General features: G+C 44.0%; 1 protein-coding gene across 1 annotated transcript in view; it reads right to left on the bottom strand.

Annotated features, from left to right (window-relative positions):
• The window catches only part of LOC139288708 (IQ motif and SEC7 domain-containing protein 2-like), a 109,379-nt gene extending 83,478 nt beyond the window's left edge, over positions 1-25,901 (bottom strand). Inside the window, exon 1 of the mRNA XM_070910096.1 lies at positions 25,147-25,901. Within this exon, the coding sequence (XP_070766197.1) occupies positions 25,147-25,901 (755 nt within the window). The remainder of the gene's footprint in view (positions 1-25,146) is intronic.
• Positions 25,902-26,389: the final 488 nt, after the last annotated feature.

The raw sequence follows: 26,389 nt of genomic DNA, 5'->3' as shown, positions 1-26,389 counted from the left end.
TGTTTGTAATTTGCAGTGTACATCTACCTTACAGATAAACATAGCATAGCCCTACAGCCTGAAACTGTTCCCTAACTTCAACTGATGATATAATATTCAAAGACTGCTGTGTGTTTCTGCACCTTTCTGTCTTTGCTGCTGTGACTTGTAAATGTCCCCGCTGTGGGATGAATAAAGTCTAAGACTCTTATTTTTTTTATTAGCTTTGACCTTCCGGTTGTATTTTAAACTCTACTCCTCAGACACTGTTGGCCAGCGGGGACGACAGGACTTCAGAAACCCCTCGGACCTCTTTCTTAACTACCATCCAGCGAGGAGCTTCACCCCCACTTCACGCCGTGATCGTGCAGCTGTGTGGAGGTGAGAAAGAAGCTCTCTTTCGTTTTTTACACGACTATTTTTGCGTCATCTCTGTAACACTGCGAATGTCTTTGAGGAGAGACTGTCTGTGAACGCCCCCCGTTGTCCCCACACGTTAACCATTATCTCGTCTCTCGCCCTGTTACCGCCACGTCTGCTCACACGGTGAGACGTCTGTGTTCCTGCAGGCCAATGTGTCAACCAATACATCCAACACTCGTACAGTTTTACACCTGGACATCAGCTGATCTCGCATTATCTGATCTTCAGTTGTCCGGCAGCTCGAACACTGTGACAGCGTTACAGCAGTAAATTCAACACTGGCTCACAAACTCAAAAGCAATTCCCTGTGTAATCTAAAAAACAAATGTTAAAGTCAAAAGATGACGTTCTGTTGCTGCCACAATTTACCAATAAGTCTTTAAAACACCTCACAAATATATAGTTTCATTTTTAAGGTTCAGTTTGTTAAAAACTAAAAGTTAAAATGGTTCAGTAATTTCCGGTAGTGAACAGTTAGTTCATTGTGGCTCATTGTGTCAGCTGGTAGAGAGGAAGAAGAAATATCCTGTGGCTGTGATACACACACAATACTACGTATAATCACTACAATATATAATGTGGAGGGCCAACTTTGATTTCTTTCTGTATTAAAAGATCATCGCTGCCCTCTGCTGTTCATGCTTTTCGTTGCGCTCTTTGCTGCTCTGAGAGAAAAGTCTCAGTTTGGAGGGAAAGGCGGTTTTTAAATGGGACGGGGGGGGGGGGGGGGGGGGGGTAAAGTTAACCAACAGAAGCTCTGAAGTCACAAGTATTCCAGTAACGCTTCAGTTTACGGTAGAAAAGTGATTGCTGACTGCTACTACTACTACTACTACCACTACTACTACTACTACCACTACTACTACTACTACCACTACTACCACTACTACTACCACTACTACTACTACTACCACTACTACTACTACTACCACTACCACTACTACTACTACTACTACTACTACCACTACTACTACCACTACTACTACTACTACCACTACTACTACCACTACTACTACTACTACTACTACTACTACCACTACTACTACTACTACTACTACTACTACTACCACTACTACTACCACTACCACTACTACTACCACTACTACTACTACTACTACTACTACCACTACTACTACTACTACCACTACTACTACTACTACTACTACTACCACTACTACTACTACTACCACTACTACTACCCTTACACCAAAAACCAAAATATGAAGTCTGACATCTGTGTACAGCCTTTAGGTTTTTAGTTCATTTCATTGATTTTAATGTACTAATTGTGTTCTATTACTTTAGATTCACTTCTTACATTTTATTCTTTTATTAATGTTGTTTTTATTTGCTATTTTGTGGGAACAACACTGTAACAAAGTTTTGAAAAGTTCAGCTTAGAAACATGCAGTAAAAACACCCAGATTAAAAACTAAAACTACGATCACAGAAATGAAAAGTCAATCAAAAGGAATAAAAAGATAAAAAAAAGTTTTTATTCTGCCGCTGTTGAGCGGCTTTTTCACCGTCATTAGCTCTTAAATGGGCGTGTTCATGGTGCTCGGCTTCCAGATGATGTGGGGGGAGAGAGAGGGATGAAGGTGGTGAGGAGAAAGACAGAGAGGTCTGATGTGATGGTGTTTTGGGGAGAAGGTGGATGAGAGAGAGGGAGCGACTGGAGAGGCTGCTTCACCTTCAGTGATGTTTCATGTGTGTGCGGTTTGGGGGGGGGGGGGGGGGGGGGTATTACAGGTTATTAAAGCCCTATGGGGGAGGCAGGGAGGGGGAGAGCAGATGAGGCTCGATGCGACGCCAAAATGCATTAAGAGCGAATTTGGTCTACTACTCAAGGTCCACTCTGTAGCTTGTTCCGGAGCTTTAGACAGTCTCGCATGGTCTTCACAAGCTCTGGACCTGTTTTGTTACCTTCTACTGAACTCACGTCAACAGAAAAAGTCGGTAAGTGGACCTTGAGTTTGGATTGTTTTGCGCTTCAATCAGACTTAATATTTTACACTTTTCACGTTTCCAAAAACATAATAAGCTAAATACCAAGATTTGATCAGATTGATCAGTTTGGATTCACAGATTCTGGTTAAAACAATATTTGAATATTTAATACTAATGCACTGTAGGCCTGATGTGGGCTGGCAGAATCCACTTAGAACTAACACAGAAATCACTGATAAATACCAGAATATTTTGTGTATGTATTGTCTATGATGATCTGTGGTTTCTGCAGTCAGTGAAATACTCCAATAGCAAGTGTCTTCTATGTAGTGTCATTAATGGTTATTAAGGGTTATTTTTTTATCATCAATTAATATGCAAACTACTTTCTTAACTAATGGATCTTTTGGTCTATAAAATAATCACAAAATAATGAAAAAAACGCCCATCACAACTTTCTAAAGCCAAAGATGACGTCTTCAAATGTCTTGTTTACTCTGACCCACTCTAAAAACATTTGATTTCATTTCACATTAGACAAAGAAAAGCAACAAATGATAATAATCTAATAATATTTTTTGTACATAAGGAAGTAAACAGTGTCTATAGTCATCTGTAGCGATAGCAATAAATCAGATATTTTTGCTTTCATGTCAGTGGTATACTGTGCTACAATGCCATGGATGTGACATCTGGGAACATCTGGGCAGCCTCGTTGATGCCTTCAGAAAACTGAAAACATGTCGTGTAACATGTGGAAGGAAACTGTAAAAACGAATCAAGCATGTCGCGCGTCAAATTCACTCTCAATGCGTTTGGGGTCTCTGCCCTCCCTGCTGGTGGATGTGGTCTGGGGGAGGCTACCAGGGGCAGTGTGGTGGGTGGAGGCAGAGTGGGGGACAGTGGGTGAGGCTGGGTGTTGAGGAGGGGGGACTCTGGCCCTTACCTTGCCTGCTCGTGGTGCTTGGCGGGGGGCAGGGCGCAGGGAGGCTTGGGCAGGCGGAGGCGCGCGGGACAGCAGTACTGATGGTAGGTGGCGTGGCTGTTAGGAGGTAGGCTGGAGGAGTAGAGAGAGGAGGAGGAGGAGGAGGTGGAGGAAGGAGTGGTGATGCTAGTAGGGTTGTTGGAGGAACGACAAGAGGTGGTGGTAGTAGAACAGGTGGAGGAGGAATAAGACCTGACAGAAAGAGATAGAAAGAGAGAGAGAAAGATAGAGAGTTGGGGAGAGGGAGAAAGAGAAAAAAGAGAGAAAAATAAAGTCAAGAGAGAAACAGAGAAAGGTAGACAACAACAACAACAACAACAACAACAACAGACAGGCACACATAAACAAACACCATTAGCACAGTTAGCATTACAGCACACTATCAGCAATAGCTTAGCACACAGTATTAATAGCAGCATGTAGCGATTAGCAAACAAGTATGGCTAGTAGTGTTAATGCAAACAGCACACTTGAATCTATCAGCATTAGCTTAGCACACAATAAATAACAGCAGCATAGCAATTAGCACACAGTTACAACTAACAATCTTACCATTTAGCTTATCATTAGCATATCTGACCATGTTAGCATTACCTTAGCACACTATAAAAATGGCAGCATACAGCAGTTAGTATTTAGTCTTAACTAGTCATACCAGCATACAACATTTACGTACAATCACAAGTGTTAGCTTAGCAGTTAGAACACACAATATATCAGCTCATGGTTAGCACACAGTCAATCTCGGCCGTTAGCACTAGCAGTTAGCATCACAGCAGTACATGTATAGTGTACAGTGAGTCAGGAGGGGGAGGATGATGCACAGATATAGATAGTTTACTGTATTTTCAGAGGGACAGAGGAAGGCCAGTCACATCCGGCTCACTAACCATGGTCACTGATTAGCTGTTTAGCTATTAGCTAATTCCTCTCCAAATACCAGCGTTTCCACTAATGTTAGGCTACGGTGTAATCATTTTACTGATGGTGTCATCAAGAGCAGGTACAGGTTCGATACCCAGTACAAGAACGTTGCTATCCTCGATGTCTATTATGGGCCTTGAACCTGCGACCTTGCAGCTAAAGGATGGTCTCGCTAACCGCTAACCGCTGGCTGAACCCTGCCACCAGGCAAATTACTTAGTGACCAATCTGTCACAGAGGAGCTGTGAGAAGAGTCACGTCTCCATGACAGACCTTACTGTAATAAAGCTGAGTGTTGTGAAGTGATGTGGGGCTCAGGGGGATAACCTCCGGTTTAGTCCTGTGCTAACTCATCCCCACAAAAAAAACAAATATAACCAAAAGCCAGGTGACTGAGGCTGACTGGAAGTCCTGTGTTAAAATTGCAAAATATAAAACAACAGTCCTGGGCTTTCTGTAAGCTCACATTTAGGTTATCCCAAAGCTAAAAACGCTCTACAGTTTTAACAGCTGCCATCTGTAACATTTGTCTCCCAACATGCTGAGAGTTCTGGTTGCAATGTGACGTTTCTACGAAGATCCCAGTGCAGCGCAGATCAGCCTGAGGAGCTGCATCCACGCTTCACCAAGCTGAGACCTTATTCCTCACATTTCATCCCACTCGCTGTGATGTGACAGTTTGCTGGTCCGCTGCACGGCTGCACACTCACTGTCACTCTGCGAGGCTGCAGGCGTGATGTATGCCACGCTGCCTGAATGCTCACTGTGATACAGTGCTGGATGTACAGTGTAAATCCAGGCTGACGAACACAGACTCCGCTGAATGGAACGTCCCGTTGACCCCGTGTGCTGCTGCGAGCTTATATAACGTTAGCTGTCAGTGTGTCTCTGCACTGAACTCCTCTACGCGTATTCAACATGGTGGATAAAATGTGTTAGCACTCACAAATACAGGCCTCTACGTGGGTCTCTGTGCTTAACGTGGAGCCAAGAAATGTTCAGGTTTTTGGATGCTGTCATAAAAGGTGAAATATTTCTGATTCCAACAGGCAAAAGCAAAACGTTTCTGTTATAAAGTAAAGGGATCTGATTTCACACCTGAAATTAAATAACAATGCTTAGGCTAAACTCACTTGTCTTGTCCTGGCTTTTCTCAAACATTAAATTCGCCTTCTGTTTTTGCTCTGCTTCCTCTCTAAAATGAAAAAGTAAACAGCCAGTAAAACGGTCAGAATGTGACTTCACATCTTTATGTCTCTGACATTTCTTGAGCGACAGTGTGTCAAGCTGTGTTGGGTTTATTGCCTAAAACAAGTTTGGAACTTTTTACTAAAGTTTCAAAATAACCTGAATAATTATTTTCGTCCACAAATGTTTGTCTAATGAATTAGAAATCTGACAATGTCCTGTGTGAAGGCCCGGTGGCAGCAGCATTTAACATAGGGGTCGAGAACAACGATGGTGAACTCTGACACTCTCTGCCACTGACCAATAGAAAGCTCTCTTGACAGTCCGTCCACTTTTATTCACAGTATATCCGGCTGCACAGAAAAGGAACCGTTCACAGCGAGAAGGTCGCAGTCGATGGTCCAGTTAAAGCTAGTTAAAGCTAGTTAACTGACAGTTAGCAAGCTACAAGCTACTTCTCTGATAACTTACAACCTCATTGAATTATGTATAATTATATTATCAGTCTCCCCCGTTCATGATCACAGCTTGCTAGTGTATTAGCAGTTAGCTCGCCAGCTACATGAGCTCACCAACTTGCCCTGCGAGTAGTTATGTCTATTCCAGGAAGGTACACGGAAGACTTTTGCTGTACCAATTTCCGGTGTGAGCGACCCTTTAATATACAGGTGTGAATCCCAAACCAAGAAGCCACAAACAGCTCATGAATCTGGACTCTCTGCATTGAGGGAAACATCTCTCTGTCAGTCTTTCCCCCGATTTAAACCCACTTCCTTCTTTCTCTCCCCCCTCTCTCCTCTCCCCCCTTCTCCATCTCCTCCCCCTCACTCGTTCTCTCTACCCAGGCAGTGTACCAGTTGTATTAGTATGGAGTGAGCGAGCTGCTACCACTGCAGAGCAGGCTGGAGCCATTCATTACCATACTGCTACCACACTGCAGAGGGCGAGAGACACAGATACATACAGAGAGAGAGAGAGAGAGAGTAGCGCTGCAGAATGTGACACAGGTCAGACTGCCATCATCAGTTATTTTCCAATCAATAATCCATATATCACTGTCAAATTAAGTGCTACCTCGGTCTAATTACTCTAAACTAATGACATCATGGTGGAGGTAATTGGTCACCTCTATTTCACACCCGTCATATTACTACTGCTCAGGTTTCTTTAAATGAATGTACATCAACGTGACAGAAAAGACAAGAGGTTCCTCTTTAAATGTGCCAGCAGAGGGCGCTCAAAACACAGCGTACAATAAACTACAGTCAATTACAGATTCACACAAACAATACATTTTAATATCTTCACTACAATCAGATGAGATAGATATCAGATATTCAGTTGTTCTTTTTGTGCCTGCAAGATCATGTTTAGCCTAGCTTAGCACACAGGCTGGTAGCATCAGTAAAAAGTACAAATAGGAAATACAAATTGAGGCATGATGGTTTACTGTAAGGGTGGATTGGCAGCTAACCATGACACCAATATGTAAATGAAACAACATCAGAGTCTTTGGAAGCTCCATCTTTTCTGTTTTGATGGAGCTAGGCTAGCAGTTTCCCCCAGCTTCCAGTCTTTGCGCTAAGCTAGGCTAATCATATTCCGGACCTGGTGGTAAACCAATTTCAGCAAAAACACACGTTAATGTATTTAAGTCAAACTTAAGTTTCAGTTCTCACTTTCTGTGTAAGGACACATAATCTGCAACGATACTACAGCTGTCAAGGAGCTGTTCTTCAGAAGAGGATAAAACCGTCGCATCGAGCCTGAAGCCTCGGAATGATCATTTCCCGTAGTAAGAGCTGACTGTTGCCCGGGAGACCAACTGTCACGGGATGAGATGGATTGAGCGATACAGAGATATATAGAAATACAGAAACAGAGATAAAGAGATAGAGAGATAGATATACTTTAGCAGGCAGAGGCAGTGTGCTGCTTTAACAGCTGTTATGTAACCCACCAAATAATTTAATAATTATGTTCAGTGTGTGTGTGTGTGTGTGTGTGTGTACTATAACAGTGTGCAATTTCAAAATGTCAAAGGGCTTATGTAAGCATGGAGAACAGGGCTCTCCAGGTGTGAGTCACAAAGTACTTTATTACTATAACTTTTTGGGGTAACGCGTCTGTGCGTCCGGCAGCTGCTCTCTCTGCAGCGCATGTTAACACATTATCTTGTATCAGAGGAAATCATCTCTTCACCGACCGTCTCATCACATTCTACGAGACTTTCGCCACAATTTGCCTGTCTCAGATAAATCTCTTTGATCTGAGACTAAAAGCCTCCAGACGGTCCAGAATCGATGCTCGGGTCCTCTAACTCAAGCAGCTCAGAGACGTGTCTTCAGCTTATCCTGAGCTGACCTAGACGCTAAAAACTGGATTCGCTTGTAGTCCGGGCACCTTGGAAACGAGTCTGAGACAAGGAAAGAGAAGTATCCAATGAGAGTCCACGGGAAACACAGAATGATATACTAATGTAATAGGAGTCATGACGGATGAAAGACAAAGGAAATATACACAAAGAGAGAGCAGGAGGAGCTCTGAGGTAAATGCAGTCAATAAAAATGTCATAAGAGTTGAGTTACAGTCTGCAGTGATATTACAATTATTTGAATGTCACGTTCAGATTCAAGTTCACACACCAGAACACACACAGCTCCCCGCAATCTGTTCGCTTTTTACAGACTGAAGACATTTAATATCACATTTCTTGAATTCTTTCTAAGAATCAGTTTTGTTTTATGTTAGTTTGGTTATTTTAGTTGTCTATGTTGCCCTCTGGACCTCTGGACACTTTATGTCTGATGAATAGTGCTGAAAAACTGCTGCAGGTTGCCCCACAGTCACCTCTCGCATGATTTTCTTGTGATATCGTGAGAATAGATCAGTTGTGTAGTTTGGGTCCCGTCACGTCAACATGACAACAGTCTGGGACAAAAAATGTCTCGTGGTGTGAGCAGCACTTTGTATTCTGCCAGTTTGTTAAGGGGAGCAAAGAACCAGACTCCCAAAAAAGACAGAATGATGGGGTTTGTGGGCCCAAGGGGTTTAAACACCCCACACTGGGACTCTTAACCAGATGTTAGGTGTTTTTCCACACCAAAACTGCTTCACTATCACATCACCTAACACAACGAGTGTGTCAGTCCGTCTCTCAGTCCTGTCTCACTTCCTGTCTGTGGCTCTCAGCTCTCAGCCCATTGGTTCCTACTGAAGACATCAAACTTTAAAAACTCCTCACAAATATATAGTTTCATGTTTCAAAAGGCTCAGTCATTCCCTCAAACAGCTGCTCGCTGTAGTTTTTATCAAACCAACAGGAGGAAATAGTGCATGTGTTGGGGACTATTTTCAGCGGCGGATGAATCCACATGTGGAGCTCCAGTGAGTGTTTGTGGCAGCAGGACGGTGTGTGTGGGACTGAGTCCAGATAAACTGCAGTGTGTGTGTTCATGGTGATGAAGGAAGATGTCACCCAGCGACACAGCGAGGCTCACTGATGAGCTCTATGGCTCAGAGGAAGAAGATGTGCACATGGGACGAAGAATCAGACAATCAAGACTTGTCCTGTACACGAGCTGCTCAGCAGCAAACAGCAGACGAGACGAGACGAGCTGCTGGAGACAGTGGACTATCTCGCAGCAGGAGAATGAATGTAGGACACAAAAGCAATTTAAAAAATAAAAATGTTCACCATGACAACTGTATACAATGGTAGTATGGAGTAACCGTTTCTGTCGCCCCCTGTTGGCCAAACATAAAGTACTGCAGCTGTTAAGTATCTGCTCGACAACATACTGCAAACCCTGCGGCGTCTGGAGCATCTGGAATCACCAGCATGTGAGCGGAGTTGAGTTTCCAGTTTCCAGGTAAACAAACAAGTCACTAACTAAAGATTGTGATTTTATTTTTGTGTTTAAGACACTGTACTTTCACACAGCATACTGCAGACGGAGAAGTTAACAAAGTGAAACACATCGTTTACTGAACAATCTCAACAGTGTTGTAGTATAAAAATGTGACACACTTCCGGTTAAATAATCTTACCTGTATTATTTATGTTTACTGCCCGTTACTTTTTGGTAGCAGTGCATAATGGATGTTGAGCTGCTTTGTTTGTAATTATCTGTCTGAATTAAAATGACATTAAGGAGGAAGAGGAAGAAACGAGAAGGTCAAAGAGAGAGGGGGAGGATTACATAGTAACTGGAGCTCTCTCTACCATGGAGGGTAGCTTTCAGTATCAGTGTGATGTACGGCTGTGGAAGCTGCATTTCACACCTCAACACACACACACACACACACACACAGTACAGTCTGTCACCCCCTGATGTCGCCTCTCTCTCTCTCACCTTGACCGTTTCATCACACTCACACTGTCACAGTTTGTCTCTCTCACACACACACACACACACACACACACACACACACACACACACACACACACACACACACACACTTCAGAGGACATTACATTGACTTACATCCTTTTCCTGGAGACTTACCCTAACCTAAACCTAACATTAACTAAACTGAATGATTTATTTGCGTTTTGTCTCCAAAAGGAAGGCCGGTCCTCACAACATGAGTAATACATGTCCACACACTCACACTTTGTCCTTGAGCCTCTCACTCCTCACACACGTCTTCTCTCTCCATCATCTTTCTCTCACCTTTTCCTGACCGGTAATAACTGACATCATGTTCATGAGGGATTTTTTAATTTAATTATAGCGCCCCGCGCAGGCCAGCCGGTCCCCCTGAGCAGTGCCTGGATTATGTGTTTTCTTTATATATAACATTATTCATTGCTGAGAAATTATACACATTCCATTCTCGTCATTTTGAACACTGCACAGCTCTTTTCACATATTTGTAATATAGGTTAGGTGTATTTTATTCGTGTGTTTGCGTGATGCATCTATCACGGAGGTGACCACTGAAATGGACACAGTTCATACCTCAGCACCAACATGCATGTTTGAGGCAGGATTGTCTGGAGGGGGTCTAATGGGCCCATTAGTACTGGTCTACTAGTCTATCTAGCTTGGCATCGCCAGACCAGTTCACAAATGCAAATGAGTAATAACTGCTAGAGCAAATACAACATGAGCTGCGAGGTTTAACTGTCCCACAGACAAATATTTTGTATGTAGAAAACCAAACTGCTGCATTATTGTGACACTTAAAATTACCTTTTCATTTTCTAATCAGTTCAGTCATCATATTTACACATAAATGCTGTGTAGTTTATCCATTGTGGTAATAATGACAGACTAGAGCTCATCTAATTACCTTCTTTATGTGTGGAAAATACATTTAGCCATACTGCGTGACACTATCAGACATGGTTTGATGTGGAGGCATTAGCATAAGAAATGCATCACTTCCATAAAACAGATGTGGTATCATTGGGAAGTTTCCAATCTCCACAAACATTTGAGTTAAGTTCTGCTGATCTGAACAAAACTTTGGGCCAAACGATGAAGAACGACGGCTCCATCACACTTACAGTGAAGCACGAGAGCTGCATGCTGCTGCAACATCTATTCAGATTCACTGAAGCTGTATTTAGATTAAAAAAAACCCAGATACATAAAGAGACAGAGGACTCGTCCCTTCATTACCCATCATGCCTCCTGCCTGTCCTCGGCTCGGCCCTGTCAGCCCGGCTCTGTCAGATTACAGGTCACTCTAATCTGATTACAATCTCATTTCAATCTCATTAGTTCATCTAATGTCCGCCTGTCGCTGAGTCACTGCCACATGCCAGCCAGCCTGTCATAACACATCACACGCACAGGATAACACACACACACACACACACACACACACACACACACACACACACACACACGCTGCATCTGTCTGTTCATCTGTCTTCACTCACTGATCAACATTTGAAGGCTTTTAATTAAAAACAAAACACAGCAGATACATTTAGGAGAAATCATTATGTTTTTTATATGTAAGCCAATTTTCCACATCCACTCGTGTGTAACAGATATTCAGCTGCAGATTCGCTCTGTTTCGTCATGTACTGTAATTGAGCTGTGACCGTTGAACTTTGCATGAGGAGGATGGATAAAATAACAGCAAAGAGAAAAGCGATGTTAGTTGTTTCGAGGCTTTACGGGAGCACTTTTGTTATTTATTCCATATTTATTTGGGTCAAACACGAGATATTTCACTCTGGAGTCAAACTCCTCATTTACATTTCAGCCATTTCTCTCCAGAGTGGCCGACGTTACAACTGGCTACTGGTCAAATAACCATCAATATATTGTAAAAATGTTGTCAGTTTTCCTCAATAACGTTCCTCTGATCACTTTCTTTCTAAACATTTGTACACGTTCAATACAGAAAGGCAGAAGAAGTCATTTACAGCGTTTCTTTAGCACTAACTACTGTCTGAACATGCAGAGTATGCTGCACTGAGTGAGTTCACATGACAGTAAATACTGACTGTTACTTTAGTGCTGCAGCAGATTTCTAACTGCTCTGGAAACAGCGTAACTGTTGTTGTTGTTGTTGTTGTTGTTGTTGTTCAAGATTCATTTATGACTTCATTAGTTTTGAAAATGTCCAAAAAGAACACAGTGAGTCCCTGTTGCTGTTCAAAGCCTAAAGATGAGTGATGGCTTGTTGTAACAGGACAACAGTGTGCTGCAGACTTTCACACACACACACACACACACACACACACACACACACACACAGATATATCTGAATCTATCTATGGATACGTACTAAGAGGCAGAAATCAACAGAGTGAGAGATGCTGCATTTCAGTTTTAGCAGCTCCAGAAAGGAGGCCATGCCAACAGTGTTGTTAAGGGCAACCGTTGCAAATGAAGAAACATGTTGTCACGGTAACAAGGACTGTGTGTGTGTGTGTGTGTGTGTGTTCGTGTGTGTTTTAAATAGATCCTCCACTGCTGCTGCTCACTGTTGATTTACTGTTTCCAATAGGTTACATCTGGAAAGTGTCCACACACACACACACACACACACACACACACACACACACACACACACACACACACACACACACACACACACACGGCATCTTCAAGGGCAGATAATGTTGATTTCAGTGTTCAGTGTGCGCATGAAGTTATTTTAGAAATGATTTCGTGCTACATGTAAAAACTTGCTTTCATTATTAACGTTTTTTTTAATTATTTGTTGATCACAAATGTTGTATTATGTTAGTCATATCAGGCATATTTACATGTGAACAAGACAAGAGGAAAGCTTTTATCTGGCTTATGATACATACAATAACACAATATCATACTACATACTTTATCCAGAGGAAACGCGGTTATTTACTTAAACTAAAAAAGTCATATTCAAAACAATCTCACTGTATAAGTTCTCTGGAAAAGCTCATTGGCTCCCAGGTTTGTCTCGCTGTAATCCTCCCTCCAGTTCATACTGGCCGTTACCAGATCTGCCTGATGTGCTTCCAGTGATGGAGGACAAATATATTCCAAAGTTTATTTAAAGCAGATATGAGGCTTCAGCAGTCTGAGTTAATCAAATGAATCTACCTTCCGGAATAAAATTCCCACTTTAATAAAACAGCTCAACGTTTTGGGAAATACGCTTATTCACTTTCTTCCTGAGGGTTGTATAAGAAGACTGACGCCACTCTCTCATGTCTGCACATTTAGTACAGAGCTAGAGCCATGGTTAGCTTAGCTTAGCACAAACACTACTCACTAATCAACACGTTGTATCTGGCGATTAAATCTGCACCCAAACACAAATCTAAAAACAACAATGTTCAGTCTTAGCAGGAATAAGGTGCATGTATACTGAAATCTCCACTACACTGTGATTGTAGAATGAAAACGGCTCTTTGTGAGGTGGTCTGAACCAGGAACACCATCTACTGACAATACAGAGCCCCCCCCCCCCCCCCCCCCCCCCACAATTTACAGGTGTTATGTGTTCTTTCTTTCTCTTTCCCTCTCGGCCGTAGTGTGTCAGTACAGTAACGCTACTAGCTTTAGCCTTTACTGTCACACACACACACACAGTTGGACCCCAGGGTGTTGTCCTGCGGCTCGGCTCCGAGAGGTAATTCATCACTTCTCTATTCATATAAGCTAGCCTAGTTTCCCCTGCAGCACACACACACACACACACACACACACACACACACACACTGCAGTGAGTGCATGCAAGCACAGCGACACGACGTAAAACAGAGGACCACACTCTCACACACACACACACACACACACTCACACACACACACACACACACACACACACACACAGGTGCAGGGCAGGCTGATATTTAACTACAGTGCAGCTCCATTCAACAAGCCTGCGGCACTCAGCACTGCTGCAGCCCACACACACACACACACACACACACACACACACACACACACACACACACACACACACACACACACACACACACACACACACACACACACACACACACACACACACACACGCTGTCACACTCTGGGCTGAAGTGCTGGCAGATACTGGAGCTCACATTCATCTCCAGGGTTTCTACTGTGTTTTAAAGGGTCAGTTCACCCAAATCACATAAAACAGCTGTTCCAAATCCCCCTCGTGGTATCTTAAAGGGTAAGGGGTGAGGGGGAATTTGAGCCTCTTAAAGTACGGACCGTTGCCTGGCCCGGATTGATTTGAGCTTAAGTCCAGATCCTGATCTTTGTTATTTAGGGATGTATTGTCTTGTCTTTGATTAAATATCCATTAACTCTGCGCCGATGCGTTCAGTTCTAATGAACATTACAGAGTAGTGTAATGAACACAGGATGCAGAGCTTTTGACTGTTGGTTCAGGTTACAGTTATTTTTCACCCTACATATAGTGTACTCTGTCACACAGGTGTGATTCATGCTTCACTCTGATCTACCTGATGAAACAGCAGAGCGTACATGTATACAGTCTCTGCCCTCGGTCTCGGTCCGTTCGCCGTCGTGTAACGTGTCAGCGCCCATTAACCAGGTGTGTGTGCACCTGCTGTCCTTGACAAATTAAACTGAGTCTCCTCCTGATTCTTATCCTGTCAGGAATGTGTCTAATCTTTAAAGCACCTTACAGGCTTAATTCCTCCTTAATGAGTCCAGAAGTCATCAGCTGTACAGGTACAGTGCAGTGAAAACCACCACAGATGTTTCACTTGGACAGTAACTTTGTTTGAAGGCCTTCGTTGCGGCAGAGAGCTCTCGAGAATCCCAAACTAACGGAAGAAATACAAAGTGGTGGTTTCGGCCTCAGCCAACCCTGAACGACGGGGAAAACATCTCACCTCTGACTGTGACAGTTTTGTGGTGACTGGCTGTTACAGATGATCAAAAGATTATTAAAACACTTATAAATACTTTAAAAAGCAGCTTAACTGTCAGACACTTACTTGTACACATCCCCCTAACAGAGTACTGCAGCATGTGGTCTACATGCTGAAATCAAATTAAAGTGAAATCATTAAAGTTAAAGAGTCAGCCTCTCCTAGAGGACATTATACTGGATCCAAACAGTTGAGCCTTTTGTCTTGTTTCTAAGTACGTGTACTTCATGTATTTTATGATATATCTGTGTTGTTTAGTTTCTGATGTGATAACAGTTCATTGTGATAATAGTCCCCCCCCTTACATCCACTATCCAATAGATTTGAAGTCTTGTTCAACCAATTATCCAATGACAACTGTACACCTGTTCTGGGTTTACTGTGTATGTGTTTGCCTCATGTCTTTGTCCTTTCAGTGTGCTCCAGTCCCTTTTCGTCCCTTTTCGTCCCTTTTCGTCTCCTTTTCCTGTTCCTGTCTGTTGTCCTCGGGCTGAGAGGCTCCTGATTCAGCTGCATAGTGCTAGAAGATGCGTGGAGAACCTTTTAACACCCTGTTTTAAGTTGAACATGCTACCTTTAAATATTCAAAAATGCCTTCAAACCCAGACACACACACACACACACACACACACACACACACACACACACACACACACACACACACACACACACACACACACACACAAACCCAGACACACACACGCCTGCCACCGGCAACCCCCCCGACCCCACCCCACTCACAGGACACATTTCAGTGTTCATGCTTATTATAGATGTCACATCCGGGACTGTAGTTACATTTATAACGGCTCCCATTTGTGACCTGAAGTGTCTTTTTTACAGACCAACAGTAACAAAGACTCCAGTCCCCCTAGTCTCCTTCTCTAGTCTCCTTCTCTAGTCTCCTTCACTGACGGGGGCGAACATGAGTCATGGTATACCCGACAACGTCACAGATGTTTTTGTCTGGAGGACACAATTATTAGATTTTCCTCTGAAGAAAAGGCAAAGGAGTCCTGCTGCGATGAACGCTTAGACTGGGACCACAATCCATTTATAGCAAAACAAAGTGACCTTTTAATGACATACAGGTCACCTGACACGACTACGTATGCTCAGCAGAAACTTCAAGCACGACTATGCCAAAGGTCTTCTTACAGCACACTGACAAAGACATTCAAGACTCTAACTTCAGCAAACTGACATGAAATAATGTCAAAGGTCAATACAACATTATGTGTTCTGTGCTAGCTAACATCTGCTTCAGCAGTCTGTGTGGATCTCTTCCAAAGTTACAGTCTTTCCTCTTTGTGTCGCTGTCCCTCCACTGCAGCTCAGCACGGAAACACTGTCTGGATTTAGACTGTAACTCTGGAAGAGATCTACTTGATTTGATGAACTCTGCTGGGCTGCTGAAGCCTCATGTGAGCGTCAGATAGACTGTCCCCCATCACTAGGAAGGGATCTTTTAATGGTCAGTATAAACAGGAGGAATGATAACAAGCAAACGAAACCTGCTGCAGTGCTCATACGGACACCTGACTGTTGTTTTAAGACAACCAGAGAAAAAAGTGAATTAATTCTTTAATGTACTTCGAGAAAATCGAGAGCTGTCACTCATCACGGTCTTTAAAGCTGTTAAAGCTGCTGTAGACTACGTAGATATTTCCATTTTAGACGGCAGAAAACTGAATCTAAAACATCAACAGCAAAAATCTGGTGCTTTTTCTTGAGCCTGATGTTTGATTATCACACATTGAGAAATCAACAACGGAAGGGACAGAAAGACCAGAATGCATTGCAGCTGATGGACAGGTGTGATTCTCACTTTGGTATCGAACGGCAGGATTCTCCCACATCTCCTGCTGTCTGTCTCTCTTCCTACACATGTGACCCGAAGCTGAACGCTACTCGTTCAGGCTCACTCTCTGGAGGGGTTTCGACAGGCATTCTGGGAAATGTAGGAAATCACCAACAGGGGTTGAGGGGGCAGGTTGAGGGAACAAACACACTTAATCACTCATTAACTATGTTGGATATTCTGAAGAAATGTTTCTCCTTCCACGCAGAACAACTTTGTGTGAGACGCTGGCAGCTTTTTTTCCCAGCATGCAGTGCGACCGTCCTCTTGGGTTTTGCAGTAGTGTGGATGGATTACCGGCGATGTCATCAGACTGAGACGCACAGCAGCAGACATTTTCTACCAACGACACAGGAGATACTGCACTGCTGGCCTCAATACACACACACACACACACACACACACACACACACACACACACACACACACACACACACACACACACACACACACACACACACACACACACAGCATGGCCTCATTTCCAAAAGACTGTAATAATATTCCTCGGATGTTTGACTTGTTTCATGATCTCTTGGATGTCCTTTCCAGACCAGAGGGTGGACGCAAATAACAGGAAATAAATCTCACTTTTTGATATTCAGAGAGGCGTTGATTCAACTGTGCAGTTATTTGTGAGTCTCAGAGGACTTCAGCTCTAAATCTAAAAGGTGGGACTGTCCGTCTCATCATCCACTGCACGGGAGACTCGCCGGCTTGGCGCCGCTCTTTATCAGACGTGGGGCGGTTAACCTAACGTATGTCCTCATCCTTTAAGTCTGCTCTCTTGTAACACTGAAACACACGTCTTGAAAACACAATTAATAACACAATAAGTTTGAGTTCGACTGGGGAGCGGTCTCATCGCTGACCCTCGTGGCCGATGGGGAACAAATCACCCACTAAATGTAAATCTCCTGCTGTGATTCATGTGATTAATCATGCGGTCTCTCCTGAAGGTTACAAACTACACTTGACAGATGCATCTTATTCGTTAGTATTTCCTCCATCTACCAGCACACAGCCTCACAGTTATACTGTATTTCCATAGTGCCGGTTCGTACCGGTGTGGGGGGGGGTTGTCTCACAGGATGGAGGTGGGGTATCTGGACTCACTGAACATCCAGAAAGTAAAGAATTAAAGTTTCCAACAGTCCCTGAAAAAGCACAGTGTGTCTGTTTTCAAACACAGCGGTTAACTCCGACATCTCCTCTGCATTTGGTTCAGCATTGAAGTCTGTCTCTTTTCCTTTCAGTCTGCTGTTCAGCATGAAGCTGGACAGACGCACTGTGAAACAAAACTCTCATCTTTACATCAGCTGGCTGCCAGGATATTCTCTGTGCCATCTGTGTGCTGCGAGATCTGCTGCCAAATATCAGCCTTTACAACAGGACTTCACACGCCGATTAATGTGCTTTTATGTAACTAAACGTCTACAAATGAACACACAAATATTTTACACTCAGGTGAACACAGACGGGGTTGTTATTAGTGTCATGTTAACCGGATATATTTCACACTGGACAAAAGTGAATATTTCAAGCTTTAAAACTAGGAGCCTCGGAGTTGGTTGAAAGTTGATACCATTCAGTCGCAATACCGAATTAAAACCGTTTATTTTAGAAAACCTTCATACCGCACTGTGAGGACGACAACCAGAATCAGAAATACTTTATTGATCCCCGGGGGGGGAATTGTACAGTACCGGTGCTCCCATTCAAGAGTAGAAAGCAGCATAAATTTAGAAATAAAAGTATGTACACAACAGCAATGTTTATAAACACACGCAGCCTACGAGGACGAAATTAAATTATGATTAAAAGCTGAAACTGTCTGATCACAGAGGAAGTAAAGAAGAGCATCAATCTGTAAAGTGCTTCTAATATCCAGCCCTACCTAAACTACAGGTCAGCAACTACTCAAAAAAGATTTATGTTTGATTCAGTTTAAATTAGCGGATATACGTGAAAACAAATACAAATAAATAATTAAATACAGAATATGGGAGGCAGTGCAAAATGAATGACTCATCATCATTACATTATGGAGGGGGCTCTTATGTTTCTGTGTTGAGGAACATTGAGGAGATCAGGAATAACTTGGTGGAAATTTAGAGTGGGGAAAAATGGGACCAGCAGCTCTTCCCACTTTGTGACTGGACATTTTGATCTGATGGTGGTCACCTGGGGGTCTGGGGGTCACCAAAGTTATTTACTGTGACCAGCAGCTGCTGGACGGACAGACGACACGACAGACGGCCGAGGTGGTAAGTTAGCATGTTAGCATGCTAGCACGTGGCAGCGTTGGTCGTCCGTTTACCTTCCTGCTGGGTCACAGTGATGTCACTCTTTATCAGAGCCACTCGGCTGAAAATGCAAATGTGTCCACGTGCGAGCGACTGGACGGAGAAGCTGCAGAGGAGCCGAGTGCGTCTGCCGTTATGAAACCGCCGGCACTTTCTCCTTCCTCCACCTCCTCCTCCTCAGCCTGCCGAGCTGTTGCCATGACAACGCAGCATTTATCCCTCCTCCTGGACCCCCCTCCCCTCCACCTTCACCACCCCCAGCCGGCTCCATGTCTCATTTCCATGTTGCCAAATATAACAGACAGACGGACTGACAGAGGGAGGAGAGAGACACGCCGCTGTGTGTGTGTGTGTGTGTGTGTGTGTGTGTGTGTGTGTGTGTGTGTGTGTGTGTGTCAACATCCAGGTCAGCTGTAGAATGATTACACCATCAATCAACGAGACTGATATCATCTAACTGCTGTCACACACACACACACACACACCCACACACACACACACACACACACACACACACACAGTCTCTAATTAGATTGTGTGAGTTGCAGGGCGACTACGGTGAGCCGGAGGGGACAAGTGTTATTAAGAGATTTTGAGTTTTTGTGACTTGCTGCATTTTAACTGGACTGGACAGGATTTAAGAAATGATGTAATGCGATTAAAAGTTATTTTCGGTTATAAAAAGATCATTTCAAGGATTTGAGCGGATTTAAAAGGCCTGGTTATTTCTGACTGTGACAGCTGAGGAAATGTTTTGTAAAGTGTCCTTTTTTTAAAATCAGCATTCAAAATCATTTCAGTCTGTGCTGTCAGTCATTCCTCACACTGTCTTTCTGTGTCATTACAACTCCTTCAAATGAAGACACAATCTCTTACTCTACCAGCCGTGTTTCAGTCTGTGCCAGCAGCTCTGTGACTTGATGATGACACTGGAGGAAAAGTTATTATTCATCCTCTGAAGACGTTAAACGTTTGAGTCTAGTCTCTCCACCAAACAAATATCCTGATGACCTTTTTGTTTAAAATAAATGACACATTTATAAAGGCTTTATAAATGTGTCATTTAATAAAGAAACACTGCGTGGTCACGGCGGATGAATGTAAATATGTTCCAAACTTTTGTATATACGACATATTTAACACTATAGGGTCACAAACACAATGTGTCGGCCTACTTCTTTGGCAGAAGCTACTTGATCCCATCTACATTCAGCACTTGAGCTAAGCTATGCCAACTTCATCAGTCAGTATAGCTTCCATAACTTTATCTGCCTCTGGGTGAATGTAAATGTATCACCACAGTCCTTCCTGGTTCTCGTGGTTCGTCCTCTTCCAAATGGTTTTTTCTGCTGGTGAAACACATTCCTTGCTGTTTATTTGCGGATCCAAGATGGATCCACAGCCCTCCTGCCACAGAAACTCATGAATGTTGAGTCACGCTGCTGATAATCTACAGCTGGTCTGACGCAGACCTCAGAAACGGGAGTCATGGATTAAAACAGACCAATGAGCGATCAATAAACAAGCTGATCTATGGCCCTGATAGGTTCTAACATATTGATCCAGACACGTTTAATCTTCCAACCGGGGGTGAGCTTCATCGCAGCGAGGAAGGTAGTAGACAGAGAGAGGAAGAGGGGAAGAAGAGGAGGTTGAGAGGCACTGCTTTCAGAGGTGGAAGGATACAAAACTTTCACTATCCAAGTAATCAAAGAGGTCAGGAGGGAGGTGTCCAGGTACAGGTGAGCCATAATGTATCGTTCAGGATAATAACAGTATTATTTTTAATTTGTCATATCATATTAAAGCTACTGCAACGTGTTGACCCTTCAGAGACCCAGAAAACCAGCTCAGTTATTCATCAGGTGAGGACGTGTCACACAATGTAGTTCAAGTTTAAATACAGATATTGATCAACTGAACTTGGTCCAGTATTTAATACAGTCCACTACACATCTGAGCGTTTGCTTAGAACGTACAAAGAACCTTGTGTGAACTGACCTCATTAAAAAGACGTGTGTTCGTCTCCAGTCGGCCTCCTGCCTGATCTCAACGGTTTAATTGGTGCAGTTTGTTGGTGGAAACATGTTTAGCTCAGGACTATCAGGCAACAGTCAGTGCTGATGAGGTGCTTTCAATCGACCTCCCATAAACTACTGAGTCAAGACTTTCAGCTTCTACACACACACACACACACACACACACAGGACATGCTGTAAATAAACAGTAAAATAAATGCTGCAAAATGACCAGAAACACACCAACAACTGAACAACATCTTTCACTGTCAGAGATTTTTGTTTTGTTTTTAACACATCGACAACGATGGAAGGACTCTGAACTAATGGGGTGAAACCACACACACACACACACACACACACACACACACACACACACACACACACACACACACACACACACACACACACCTGGTGCAGCAGTGCTGCTGACTGAGCTCATTTACACTCCTGTTATCGTCATCAGCACACAGAGGACGAGATGTCAGCCGCTGTTTACAGAAACAGGGTCAGTGAGAGACAGAGAGAGAGACAGAGACAGAGAGAGAGACAGAGAGAGACAGAGAGAGACAGACAGAGACAGAGAGAGAGAGACAGAGAGAGAGAGAAACAGAGAGACAGAGAGAGACAGAGACAGAGACAGACAGAGAAAGACAGAGAGAGAGACAGAGAGACAGACAGAGAGAGACATATTAAAGGAGATTCAGGAGACTCTCCAGGCCCCGCCATGACCTGCAAGACGGGGATAGCCAAGCTAGCACTGGTGCTAGCAACCGTCTGCACTGGCTGTGATTACTGTCACATCAGCCCCCCCGCTTACATACTGAGATCTGATCGAAGATAATCAGAATGTTTATTAATACCAGGTTTGCATGCAGAGGCCCATAACCAGGTATGTTTGTCCAGATGATGTATTCAGATACAGATCACAGGTTGATATCAGCGGATGGGGAAGGAAGACATAGAGGAAGAAAACAAAAGGAACGAAAACGAAAGAAAGAACAGAGAAAAGTGAATGACACATGCTCTTTAAATTTCTTTTGCTCTCTCTCTCCTCTCTTCATCCATCTGAATCCTCCAGATCTGACTCCTCCGACTCCTCCACGCCCACACTGCAGAATATCTCTCTCTCTGTTCACCACCATAACTGTTCTCCATCAGTCTTTCCCTCTTGGATCAATAGGATGTCACAGCCGGGATGTCTAATGACGGTTATCGTCACAGTCACGTGTGTTCATCTCATCTGAGCTCTGACGGCTGAATACTGAAGCCTCCTCTAATGTACAGAGCATCAGCACCGGCAGAGATCGCAGTCCTAGACTTGTATCTAGTATCTGTAATGACTTTGTATATTCTACTCTCGGGGTTAAAGTATCTCGTATGAATACTGTATTTCTTCCAGATATGACAACTGCCTGAATACTACAGACTGAAACTGTGGTCAGTGTAAAACATCATATCTTAACTTAACAACGTGTCTGTCTTTTCAGAGACTGGCACCCCGAGATGCTGCCGAGCGCTCGGCTACAGGACGGTGACTTCACTGTTTCCTCGCCTTCACTCTTCAATCTTTAATAAAATCATTGAGGATCATACCGGCGTTTTGCATTTTTTATTCCGTTTACTACACTACGCTGCTGTGCGTGTAGTTGGCGCTAGCTGCTGTTGTGCTGTGGGGAGTTCATGTGCTGCCGATCACAGAGCTTCTATCCTTTTTGCCTTCTACAATTAACAACTTAAAAACCTGACTGAGTTGCTAACTGGCTACTAGCTCAAACAAAACCTCCAGATTCTGGAGATCCACATGCTTCTGTTTAGATAAAATATCTGTGACTCGCAGTTCTTAACGGTGGAGTTGCTGCATGCAATAGTGTGTCCCTTCAGAGGAAATGTTTGAACTGCTTTGTCATGTCCCACAATATTTACTGCTTCCTTGTGTGTGTGCATGTTGTTGTTTTACAGCCTGGGGTGCTGCAAGGTGCTGCAAGAGAAATGAGGGTGAGGATGTTTTGCATTTTGCTGCATCATGCCCTCCGCAAAACCACTCACAAACCAGTGTAGGCAGCTCTGCAACATGCTGTCATGCCTCCGTGCCATAATCTGCCCCAGTGCAGTGTGGGATTTATTGGATCACACTCAGTCACTTGAAGAGGCAGCAAGCAGCTGATTGTACTGTGTGATTTCATAACGAATCAGCTTTATCTTCCCTGCTGTCAGACTTCATCATTGTTCTCTGTCTGTTACATCATTTGCAAGTTTGAGGTCAGCTTTTTCTGACAAAATCAGCTGTACCTGAACTTCCCATGACTCAGGGCTTTGGAGGATTTTTTTTCTGCACTTTGATGCCTCAAGACGCCTCAGATGAATCCAGATCTGAAAGTCTGAGTCACACCATATACCTCTGAGAACAATCTATTTCACTTTTTGGCTGCATGTATGAGAGCTTATAAGACAAAGCAATAGTACTATTGAATCTGTCTCCATGAGTCATCACTGCGTTTCCCCAGCCTTCGTCTCTGCAGGTCTATCGGGAGCCTCTTTTCTTTTGCTCTCGGTGTTTGCAGTGGAAAGGAGGCGATGCTCTGTGTTCCCAGGAGCGGTGCGAGCTTAGCAAAGCTTTAAGCGCTCAGAGCACCGAGCGAGGTTAAAACCATTTCAACTGTTAGCAAGAGTATTGTCCTTCAAACAGATTTTCCACAGTTGCATAGCAACAGCAATCGCCATGACCAGCACTTCCCACAGACAGCGGTTCAGTGTTACCAGTTACAAAGGAACTGCCTGGTAGACGCATGGGACAGCTGCAACCCTGCATCCTGTTGCCTGCGGCACCACACAGCCCCCTGCACAAATACGACGGCCACAGACGGCAGCGAGGCTCCGTCGCTCCCAACACTTCCTGATAGGATGCTCCTAAGATAGTGTTGCCAGGCAACAAACCCAATTTTTAGCCAGCGAACAGAGTTCTGACTGAAAATGTATTCAGAGCAACAAAATTACATGAAAATAAGATTAAAAAAAAACAAAAGGAGGAAGCTGAGCTACCTGGCTAGTGGTTACCATGGTGATTAGTACAACAAACAACTTCACTTCTACATAAAGCACAGAGTGTTTTCTCCATCGTCTCTGCAAGAGCAACCAATCCTATTGCCTAGCAGAAATATCTATTACATAACACTCACTCTTCCCCAATTATCAGCGTTAGAGATGCTGTAGTTTCGCTGGTCTGTCTCTGGAGTCTCATGCACTCCTGCTCGCCTGCAATATGTAAAATCCCACAACAACCTTCCACTCTGTAGCCCTATTAGCTAATAAAAGGATGAATATTTATCAACCCTGTACTCCCACCAATCACGCTATCTCAGTACAGAAAGAATGCACAGGGGCATCAGCTGCCCCCTCCCCTTCGGAGAAAGAAACACTTCAATGTTAAACTTCAACAAGTCAGTTCTCCCATTTGTTTGAGTCCAAAACGCTTAACAATAAATCACGTTCAACAAAACAGCTTTTCCTTCAAATCTGTTGCTTGCATGTTTTTTGCCAGAGAAGAAGTTTCCCGGTCAGATGTAGCGTGTCGGCACATATTTCTAGACTTCTAGACAGAACCTGCGTGAGAGAAGCTGCAAAGTTAGTAGCGATCAAAGTCAAAGATTAACACGAGTTTTGGCAAAACAGACAGTGGGATGACAGCCTGGCAGCCAAGTTTGAGTTTGGAATTTTGTGAAAGGATGCCATATTAACACTATCGTGCTACAGCAGTTCAATAGTCACAATAAAGTTTTAGACGCATGTTAGCCGTTAGAAATGACGAAATGTAGTCTTTAAAAAAACATCTGAATGTAATTTCTTCGCTCTGAAACAGTGCGTCAGATAAAAATCCCTTTGATAAAGCCTCAATGTAACTGAGCTGTATTCAATATGGCATCCTCTGTCATTTTTTCTACTAAAATAAAACTTCATCCCAAGATTTACAAGCCAATTTCACTATTTCACCAGAGCTTCTGAAGAAGAAACTTATAATTCTAGTTGGTTTCCAGCAAAAGTTGCCAACCAACATTTAGAAGGTAGACTTTGCTCATTTTAACCCACTGCTGAGATCAGGTTTGCCCTCCTCTTGTGCTACCTTTGGCTTTGGTTGTAGTAAGTATACCTTAAACTCCAACTTACGATTTGTGGTGGTGGAGGGTGTGGGCGTGGTGGTTGTTGGAGGCGTTGGCTCTGTGCAGGCGCTCCAGCCTCTCCTTCTCTTTCTCCACAAAGTTGGTGTTGGTGCCAGTGCTGGTGGAGGGCACTCGGGTCAGCCGGCTGTGGGCCCGTGGCTGATCCCTGGGTGGGATCGGAGGAGGGGGAGGTGGAGCTGGGGCTGAAGAGGAGATTGGAGCTGGGATTTGGGTCGGGATCGAGATCGAGATGGAGGCTGGGGCTGAAGCCGAAGCAGGAGCAGGAACTGGGATCGCGGTCATACTGGTGCTATTGGTGCTGTTGTAGGAGTGGTGGGTGGAGGAGTGGTGGTGGTGGTGTTGATGATGCTGGTGGTGGTGACTGTGGCTGTGGTGGAGAGGGATGGAGGAGGGAGGCTGGGGAGGAGCTTGGTGTTGGCTGTTGTGGTGGTGGTGGTGATTCTTGGTAGAAATGGATGTTGATGTGGTCTGAGTCGGTGGAGGCGGTGGAGGAGGAGGAGGGAGGGGAGGCTCAGGAGGAGGAGCAGGTGGAGGGGGAGCAACAGGTTGCCGGTCCAAACGCAGGTCCTTGTTCTCCTGGCTGAGTCGGTCCAGTTGGACCTCCAGCTCCTCGATTCGGCGCCGCTGGGTTTCTAGAAGCTTCTGCTGGCTCTCGATGATGTTGTTGAGTTCAAGAAGGTACTCCACGGCCCGGTTAGGGCTTTCTGGGCTGCCCTGGCCTGGGCCTTGATTAGCATCCATGACTAGCTGGTCTGAGAGTTAGCACACAGGCTAATGGCTAGTAATCCTCAGTCTTAACGACAGCTGGGGAAATTCCCAGTGACCAAGGTTCACTAATGCTAAATTCTAAAGAGCCTAAATGCTGTTGGCTCTTACAGTTGGTTAGATCCAGGTTGTACACTGTCAGCTAGCACTGAGGCTAAATGCTAAACGTCTGCACTAGATGAAATGCTGCCTGAGTCACAGCTAGTTCAGAGCAAAAGGCTAACTCACTGTGTTAGATACCGCAGGGGCTAGTATAGTGGTGACACGGGCAAATGAGCCAACAGGCCAAAACTAGCACAACTGACTGAACACTGAGGAGGCCTCAACACAACAGAGAGGAACTTGGACCCGACGAATGATCGAAAACTACTAACTAGACCCAGAGCAGAGCTGCCTTACTCTGTACTCTACAGTCTAGTCTACAACCTAAAACCTAACGTCTAAATAACTACAAAACTACACTC

The sequence above is a fragment of the Enoplosus armatus genome, chromosome 8, assembly GCF_043641665.1.
Source record: "Enoplosus armatus isolate fEnoArm2 chromosome 8, fEnoArm2.hap1, whole genome shotgun sequence".
NCBI lineage: Eukaryota > Metazoa > Chordata > Actinopteri > Centrarchiformes > Enoplosidae > Enoplosus > Enoplosus armatus.
Note: the sequence above shows the minus strand (reverse complement) of the source record. Positions and strands in the feature narration are given on the sequence as shown.